Source organism: Temnothorax americanus, unplaced genomic scaffold (assembly GCF_048541705.1).
Source record: "Temnothorax americanus isolate GAGA-0224 unplaced genomic scaffold, ASM4854170v1 Scaffold99, whole genome shotgun sequence".
Classification (NCBI taxonomy): Eukaryota; Metazoa; Arthropoda; class Insecta; order Hymenoptera; family Formicidae; genus Temnothorax; species Temnothorax americanus.
The window spans coordinates 246,705-256,887 of record NW_027509822.1 but is presented as its reverse complement, the minus strand read 5'-3'; the positions used below and the strand labels follow the sequence as shown (position 1 = coordinate 256,887).

At 37.7% G+C, this 10,183-nt stretch overlaps 1 protein-coding gene across 1 annotated transcript in view; it reads right to left on the bottom strand.

Annotated features, from left to right (window-relative positions):
- Positions 1 to 778: 778 nt before the first annotated feature.
- LOC143908563 (sodium channel protein Nach) overlaps positions 779 to 10,183 on the bottom strand; it is a 228,595-nt gene continuing 219,190 nt past the window's right edge. Inside the window, exon 9 of the mRNA XM_077426253.1 lies at positions 779 to 966. Within this exon, the coding sequence (XP_077282379.1) occupies positions 779 to 966 (188 nt within the window). The remainder of the gene's footprint in view (positions 967 to 10,183) is intronic.

Sequence of the window (10,183 nt, the reverse complement as noted above, 5' to 3'; positions counted from 1 at the left end):
TAGATGAATAGCATTGTACTCTTCACGTAAAACGAAGTTCACCCTACTCCACTCCACCCCTGCATTCAGGGCGAAACAAGGTCTATCATTGTACGGTTGAGATTTTCAACTTTTCACGCGAACCAACATCCATCCACCCCTGCTTGCGTGGCAGGGGCGATAGCCTCTCCTCCGCCTATATGTGCACTGTCTATATGTACACACATATCAACAAATTATTTCCCTTAATATGCCTTTCAACACTCAAAATGACTGCTATATTTTTCAAACTTTTTTGTTAATAATTTTTTAACAAATAACAAAAAACCTTTGGAATGTTGTTCAGGATCATGACCTTGACAACATATGTCAAGGTCAAGGTCAAGGTCATCGGGGCGGGCTCTCCTATTCGGTATATTTACCATTTATAATTTTAATCAAGAACAAAAGTAATATTCAGGTGTAATAAAGTTAAACTACATTTGCACCAAGCCTTTCTTTCTCCTTTGAGCCGATCTACATATACATAGATCAATTGTAGAAAATAAGAAACTTATAAAGAAAGAACCTTAATACAAATGCAATTCTATTTATTATATTGAAACTGGATAGCATGTTTGCTCTCTGTTATACTTATATATATTTTTTTAGATGTTAATGTAAAAAACTGCATAAGATTAATAATAAAATTAAATCTAATTTTGTCAAATAAAAATTCTTTTAAAATAAGTAAGAAAATATGCATATTTAAAAAAAAAATGTTTAATTTAATGCTTTATATATGCGCATAAATTATATTTTACCGAGGGTTTTTTGAGAAACTGCCACCAGTATAGTAAACAGTAGTATCGAGAGTTCCAAAAGAACTTTCAATGGGGTAATAGTACAAGGAGCAATCCGGTATGCACCCACAAGGTGTTTTTTCTATATTATCTGTCGTCTTTGGTAGATTTTGGTTCATCTCTGGCCATGAAATATCAAAAAATGCTGTAAAATAATAAAAATACATATGAAACAAAATATAAGTTATTTATAACTTACATTAATTGAAATTTTTAATTCTTTGCTTTAATTTACTATGTGGTTGTTTTATATAGCAGTTTTGAATATTTTGATATCTTAATAATCAGATACTTTAAATTGGTTCCACTTCGAAAAGTCAAAACAACATTTGAATTATTTAAGTAATTTGGATAATTTGCAAAACAAATCTTATTTATATATAAAAAAAAGAAAACAACTGAATCTCAGATATAAAGTATATTTTTGCCAGAAAAGGAAAGAGTAAAAAACTTATGAAAAAACTTTCAGTAATTATACAGAAAAAGGGCAATCTCACCGATTTCAACGACCTTGACACATAATGTCACAGACGTGATCCTGAGTAACTTTTCCTTAATCGGCGGTCATTATTTATTTAAAAGTTATAAACAAATGTGTAATTTTAAATTAAAAGAGGCTACCGCCCCTCCTTCGCAGGCAGGGGTGGGTGGAGGTGGACCTCGGTTCGCGTGGAAAGTTGAAAATCCGATTCGTACAATGATAGACCTTGTTTGCCCTATAAGCAGGCCAGGGTGGGGTGAAATTCGCTCCTATGTAATTAAAAATCTGTAGAGGCATCTATAAATCTGTGGTCAATGGACAAACGCACAAGATGTATTTGCGAATGCCGATAGCGTAACCTTCCACCATGTTTGAGATTTTGAGATGACGAAGCAGTCTAGCTCTGACCGTTATTAGATATTCAGGTAAATGTGCAGAATAGTAGTCTCCTCACCGATTTCGTTGGACTTAGGCTTAATCAACGCGTTTTTGCGTGAAACGAAAGAATCTGGCAGAAAAAAGTGTCGCTCTGCCCCGCGAAGCGAGATATTAACAGTTAAAGTTGACGACTATCAGGTTATGAGACCTGTCATACCGACAAGATGTAGCGACTACATCATGCCCCGCGGCCACATGCGCATGCTTCTTGGCCGCACGCGCATGCTCCGTAGTGACATATGTAGTGTACTTCGACGCGTCTTACTTAGGTCCGGTTGTTCCAACCTGTTGGTAATCTAACTAATAGTTAAATCATATGTCTATTTTTGTTTAATGTAAAGGATAAACAAAGACATATGTATGATTTAACTATTAGTTAGTTTACCAAAAGGTTGGAACAACCGACCCTTAAATAAATATCTTGTCATTTACAACCTGCACATCTTAATCTTACAATGGCATACTCAGTTCAGCAATTGAACAATAATCCGTGGCTTGCGATTCAGGACATTATTGGCAATGCAAATACGTGGCCGAAATTTATATTCGAGAGAGACCGAGATAAAAATTTTACGGATCATAAATGAATGATTATTGTCAATTTTGCACATATAAATGGGATATCGGAAGAATTTTTGCATGATGTATTAGCTTTCACACTAAAAAATGCATACACAGCTGAGAGGAAGCGCAATATTGAGTAATAGATATCAATATTTAAATCATGAGGTAATTCTTTCAATATTAATTGATAACTATAGCAAACAAGTATATTGTTTTTTATTCTTTGTAGCAATTGGGACAAATACGACGCAGCCGTGTGTACAGTTTCAGCGTTTTTCATAGAGAAATGTTAGATCTTAATATGAATCCAATAAATAATTAAAATTGAATGTATTATTATAAAATTGTGATTTTCATTAAAGCAGATATTTTGTATTTGACTATTTAAAGCGCGTCACTAACCTAATATATAGGGGCTTAGATTCTTTACGTTGGTTTAATTGAGTGAGAGTGTTATTTGCGTTGGTTGAAGAATGTTATTCGCGTGGTCGGATTATGAGAGAATGCGAGTCGCGTCAGAATGATTGCGTTCAGATAGTGCTAGCGTTAGGATATTATTTGAGTTAAAATATTATTCGCGTTTGGTTACTTCTTGCGTTAGAATAGTTGCGTTTAAATATTACTCGCGGTAACTCCATATTTTCGCGTCCGCTATAGTATCTTCGCGCTAGTTCTAATATTCCGTGGGTTATGCCGAATGTTTTGACAAGTCCTTGTTGCGTTCGGTCCTAATTACTCGCGTTAGATTAAAAATTTGGCGACAGAATCCTTGTACGGCTTGGGATCTTGCGTTCACGCTCTCCGAGCGTGATGTGCTATCATTTCGCGGCATTTCACGCTATTATTTCGCGTTTACTCCAGTGATGTCGTATTCGGTCGTAACTTGCGCCGATATTCTGCATTATTCGTTAGTTTAATACTCTATTATTATTATCTGTGTGATTTCTATGATTTCGAAGACTTTGTAAGTTTAGTTTTCTACTAGTATTATTTGTTCGATAAGGGCGCCTTCCGCGCGTTTACTAAATTACGTAATTCTCTGTGTTTTTCTGGCGTCCGCGTTACTATCATTTTGTGGTTTAGAAATTGACGCCCGCGTTATCAACCGCGCTATTATTTTTCTCATTAATGAAAGCTAGGATTGGCCATTGTTCTATTACACAATAAATGTTACTTTATTTGTTAGCGATTGAGTTCATGATTTACGTGTCACCCCGCCGAGTATCGCGCTGCTCTTCATCAACCCCGCCCTGCTATTAGATCGATCTAGCATTCCCTCGCACACCGACTTATTTCGTTTTGCGTCTCCTTTTGGTTTTTTGCGGTTTTGCAGACGAATTTACGCGTCTGGCGTCCAACAATAAAATTCAGTTCGTGTAGCGTTAGAGGTGCGAGAGAATCATCGGAGAGGCCTATCATCCTTCTCTTCTTTCCCCTTTTGATCCGTCACACGCCCCGGACCGCTCCGGGAGTGAAAAAGTCGTGACAAAGCATACATATTTTTTAACTGTTATCATAGTTCTGTACTCATAACCCGCCACAAGAAATAATTTGGTGACCCCGACGTGATTTTTGCGAGAGATGTCTTTGGTCCACCGAAGTCCGACGCGTTCCAACCAAGATCCTGAAAACGCCGAGGGATTCTACGGAGAACAGGCACGGGCAAATGCGGCCTCAGAGCGGCGACCTGGCGGGGGCTTTGCCGCATACGAAACGCAGCCAAAAGTGAACCAACTGGATCTTGCAACGCAAAGGTCATGGATAAGCTCAGCTAAGTAGATCAAGTTGCCGCAGCTTTTCTGGCAAGAGATTCTGACGTATTGGTTCCAGGTAATCGAAACAACGTTTGCGCTGAACCGAATAACGGGAGACGACACTAAATATCGGTATGTGCTAATCCATCTGGATCCCGCTATATAACCATTTGTGGCCAATATTATGAATAATCCGCCGCGCAAAGGAAAATACTGGGAGGGAATTCACAACCCAAAATTTTGTACACCAATGCCGATTTTTGGCATTGCTGTAAAACACTGCCGACATTTTTCGTATACTGTTGACAATGCTTAGTCAATGCCTACAATGCCCCCCGTCAATACTATATATAAATAATATAAAATTAAAGCAATGCCATGCAATTATGAACACTGCCGCGTACTACCCATTATTATAGGCCAATGCCACCTCTATCAAGTTAACCCCCCCCACTAATGCAAAAAAATCCGCACCTATTAAAAATTTTAGTGTTATTTATGTGCTGTTGCTTTAAGCCGGATTTTGTTGCTCAAACCGTTTAGTAGGAAACAGCGATCGAAATGGGGGGGGGCAGTTTGTCGTTATAATAAAAAATCTATATAGAGTGCTCAAATCCAAAAAACAAATACACCAAAATTTGTTGCTTTTTTGTTGCTCCAAGATAGCGTAAAAACATTTTTGAAATATAACGTTTTTTTAGAAAATACGGTAGGGGAGACCGGGGCTAACTCGATACCGGGGCAAACTTGACACTAGGCTTTTTGCCAATTTAAATCTATCGTAGAAACTTACCTTTCCTACTGTAAATGCGTCTTTATGTGCCAGTATTATCAACGAAATTTGGTAACAATCTGAGTTATAGTGTAATTTTTAACGCGACATAAGCGTTTTGGTAGTGAAAAGTAATTTTTCTGATGTCTCGAAAATGGTCTACTTTTTCATCGAGCTTTCGGGCAAAACTAAGCGACGTACAACAAAATTTCCTTAAGCAATTTTATGCCTGAAGGAACGCTCTTTAAGAGGCTACATCCACCTAGAGGCCCGAAAAATAGGTCGAAATTCAGCTTTTTTTCAGAAACTTTTAGTGGAAATGAAACAAACTTTGTTTGTACTTAAAGATACATGTTTTGAGAGCTTTAAAAAAAATTTTTATTACAAAATTTTCAAACAAAAAAGTTATGGCCGCTGGCAGATAATGAGTTTTTTTTTCGACACGTTCGGCGGTGGACATCAGATCTGGTAAACCGCTCGATGGATAGTTTTGAAATTTACACACAATACGCTGAGAAACATTTAGAGGTCGTTGACGATCGCAGATTTTTAAAATTAATTTTTATTTTTTAATAATTACGTAAAAATGACGACATTTTCTCACAAATTGTCCATACCTGAGTTTCATTTCGGTGCCATTTTGTTTAAAAAATCGATTTTAAAAATCTGCGATCGTCAACGACCTCTAAATGTTTCTCAGCGTATTGTGTGTAAATTTCAAAATGATCCATCGAGCCGTTTTCCAGATCTGATGTCCACCGCTAAACGTGTCGAAAAAAAACTCATTATCTGCCGGCAACCATAACTTTTTTGTGTTTGAAAATTTTTTAATAAAAATTTTTTTTAAAGCTCTCAAAACATGTATTTTTAAGTACAAACAGAGTTCGTTTCATTTCCACTAATAGTTTCTGAAAAAAATCTGAATTTCGACCTATTTTTCGGGCCTCTACCCTTTAAATGTATATCATTTGCTCGAAAATTTTAATTAATTGTTGAAAATTGCCTTTAAAAAAATTATGTCGAGTTTACCCCGGTATTTTTCAATTTGAAAATTTGTCTTTGCGTCACTTTTCCTTTCCTGGGGGCAAAACTAAGCGACGTACAACAAAATTTCCTTAAGCAATTTTGTACCTGAAGGAACGCTCTTTAAATGTGTACCATTGAATTTGCTTAAAAATTTTAATTAATTGTTGAAAATTGCCTTTGAAAAAATTGTGTCCAGTTAGCCCCGGTCTCCCCTACGTATATCCGAATACTTAACAGACAGCACTATATTGACTACATCTTAAACAATAACGTTATACTTCCAAAATATTTTTACGCTATCTTAAAACAACAAAATAGTAACAAATTTTGGTATAAACGTTTATTCGATTTGAGCACTCTATATATATGTTTTCGCATGAGGAGGGGCCAGCTTGACACAGATTTTAGCCCCACTACATACTAAAAAACACATATAGAGTGCTCAAATTAAAAAAAACAATACACCAAAATTTGTTGCTTTAAGATAGCATAAACAAATTTTTGAAATATAAGGTTCTATAAACAATGCCACTAATAAATTCTGCATCTTCGACCGTTATCTACGACTCGAGCTACGACTTCGATGGCTAAAAACTAAGTAAAAGAACTTGTTGCTCAGCTTTTTTTGGTCTTAAAATATTTTATGGACCGTGCTCTATTAAAATATGCAACTTACGATTTTGTTGCTCGCCCTTAACTGCAAATAAACAAATTATTTATCTCCGCGTCAACTGTTATCTCGTTACCTGCGACGTCGATGGCTAAAAACTAAGTAAAGGAATTTGTTGCTCGGTTTTTTTTGTTATTTAAATATTCTATGGAACGTGCTCTACCAGAATATGCAACATATAATTTTGTTGCTTGCCTCTAACTGCAAATAAACAAATTATTTATCTCCGCGTCGACCGTTATCTACGACGTCGATGGCTAAAAACTAAGTAAAACAATTTGTTGCTCGGCTCTTTTTAGTCTTAAAATATTCTATGGACCGTGCCCTGTCAGAATATGAACCTTACGATTTTGTTGCTCGCCCCTAACTGCAAATAAACAAATTATTTATCTCCGCGTCGGCCGTTATCTCGTTATCTACGACTTCGGTGGCTAAAAACTAAACAATAAGTAAAAGATTCTTTTACTTTATAGTTTTTAGCCATCGAAGTCGTAGATAACAATCGACGAGGAGATAAATAATTTGTTTATTTGCAGTTAGGGGCGAGCAACAAAATCGTAAGTTGCATATTCTGATAGGTCACGGTCCATGGAATATTTTAAGACCAAAAAGAGCCGAGCAACAAATTCTTTTTACTTAGTTTTTAGCCATTAAAGTCGTAGATAACGGTCGAAGATGCAGTATTTATTAGTGGGATTGTTTACAGAACCTTATATTTCGAAAACTTGTTTACGCTATCTTAAAGCAACAAAAAAGCAACAAATTTTGGTGATTGTTTTTTTTTTTTTTTATTTGAGCACTCTATGAGTTTTTTAGTATGTGGTGGGGCTAGAATCTGTGTCAAGCTGGCCTCCCCCATGCAAAAAAAAATATACAGAGTGCTCTCTCAAATCGAATAAACGTTTATACCAGAATTTGTTGCTATTTTGTTGCTTTAAGATAGCGTAAAAACATTTTGGAAATATAACGTTGTTTAAGGTGTAGTCATTATAGTGCTACCTATTAGGTATTCGAATATACGTATTTAAAAAAAAAAAACGTAGGGGGCGTCTACTGGCGTACTGCCGAGCCAATGCCGGATAAAATTCGGACACTGCCTTAGCAATGCTATGCAATACCTCCTGCACTGCCACTGCCACAAGTCATTATTACCACTCCCCAACCATTGACGACAATGCCGTCAATATTATTGGCCACTGCTTACTTTTTTCAGTCCACTGTTGAAATTTTGTACACCAATGTCGGCTGTGAATTTTTCCCTAGAAAATACGAAGCGCTTAAAAAGCTTAGAACCGTTTGGCAAGTCGCAAGAATCAAAATTAAGAAAATTGTTGCGAAGACAGGAGTTGAGTAACAAGAAACTTTCCCATTTTCTGCAACGTCTGTGCAACTTGGCAGGAAGCCAATGCACAGAAAATGTTTTGCGTATCTTGTTCCTTGAACAAATTCAATAAGCCAGGTAGAAGATTTGAGTCAGCTGGCGTTACAGGCAGATTGGATCATCGAGGTTATGAGGCTACAGGGTCAATTGCTCGAGATTCAGCAAGCGAACAACGGCGCCAGCAGTCCGAGCAATTCCCTCGAACTCAGGTGCAGGAACTCAGGCAAATGGTGCAGAAATTAACCACGGAGGTCCGTAGAAAGAGATCCTAGACAGCGTAGTAGAGGCAGATACTCTCGAGCCTATTCCAAAAGTCAAGAGAACGCAGTAAATCCGTGAGTAGGCAACCGCATAATGATGACTATTGTTATTATCACAATAGGTTCGGAAAGGAGTCATATAGATGCACTTGAACCATGCACTTGGAAAAAGGATGCAAAAAGTCAGGAAAATTAGGATTGCCAGCGCAGATTAAGGCGGCCGCGGCAGGCAACGAAAAGCAGTCGCGCCTCGTGATGTTCGATAAAAATACCAGAGCTTCCTTTTTAATTAATACCGGATTGGACATATTCGTCCTGTCAAAGAATTGGACCGGAAAACAAAGTAAGGTTTACAAGTCTTAAGTTATATGCAGCGAACGGGTCAGTAATTAAGTGCTACGGAAAGAGAGACTGGAACTTAACCTGGGGCTTAGGCAAAGACTGGACATTTATAGTAGCTAATATGTTCCAGCCAATTATAGACGCTGATTTTTTATGACACTATGATCTCTTAGTTGATATAAAAAACAAAAATTTAATTAATCGAATTACAGGTCTGAAGACCCAGGGGCGCATAGCCAGTATTAGTACGCAGTCGATATCTACACTCAAACGGGATGCTCGCTACTGTAAGATCTTGGAAGAGTACATACATAGAGATTACTCGACCAGGGAAAAGAGAGATGATCAAGCACGACGTAAAACATTATATAGTTACGCGAATCCCACCCGTCGTAGATAGGGTAAGAAGATTGTCGCCCGGAAGATATAAATATGCCAAGACGGAAATCGAAGAGGAAAAGGACCGGAGGATGGCGAATATGCGGAGATTATACCCTTATAGAAAAATACACTCAAGCTATAGAAAAACCCTTAAAGTTGGGTGTGATTTTGGACCGCCAATAGGTTAAACCTATTGTTAAACCTATTGGCGGTCCGAAATTACACCCAACTTTAAGGGTTTTTCTATGGGTTGAGTGTATTTTTCCATGAGGGTAGAAGAGTTAATAAAATTGCTAAGCCTGATCAGTATCCTGTGCCAAATATACAAAATTTTTTTGTATTAATTACATGGATGCAAGGTGTTTGAGATCGCGATTTGATTGCATCGATTTCGTTGCACAAAAAGGCACAATGTGTGTGTGTGTGTGTGTGTGTGTGCGTGTGCCTTTGTTATTCAATAAAATATATAATTCTATGTAATTCTTCGTGCTTTGCATTATAACATAGGCTTTTCCAAGAACATTATTTAATCTATAATTTTCAAGACGTTTCTCGAACGCTGTTTATATGTCCTTGTGCGATAAAAAAAACCCACGTTATAAACATTGTCGGCGTGACAAACAACAACAATTGCTAACGGCCGGTTACCAATATTTCGTCTCGCGTCGGCACGTTACGGTGACGTAGGCAACCGATTGCCAATCGCTCGTCACAATTCGCGCTTCGCGCATGTTAGGTGCGAATCAATGCGCGGCGGGCCTTTGGCCCTTTGGCCGCCAGTCGCACGTAAAGACCTGAGGTCACCGCCAACGCTTTAAATCTATTGGTGATTGCCGAGAGAAAGCTCGTTTATAAAAGAGCTTGCTTCGACGGAGAGGCTCTCTCTCGCTCGCAGTTCACCGCAAGTAAAACCGCTTTAGTACACTGCCTAGAATTCGCTTTCGCTCGAATACAAATCTTCGCTATCTCGCTTCGCAAACACGCTTTGCTGCTTCTTGCACGCCGTACTCAATTCTGTGCGTGCTTTTGTCACGGGTTATTTGCTGAAAGGAAACGAACTTGTACATATTGTTTGTATTAACTTTATTTGTAATATACGGATTTTAGTGTACTTAATGACTTTTTGAACTGTGTTTCCTCGTCCTACGCGCGCTATCACTCGCGTATACGTGCACTCTCGCACACAAGGTATTTAGTACAATCGATTTAAATAGAGCGTAATCATCAGATACCAATAGCAGAACAGGATAAGGAGAAGACAGCCATAATAACACCCTTCGGATTGTTCCAGCC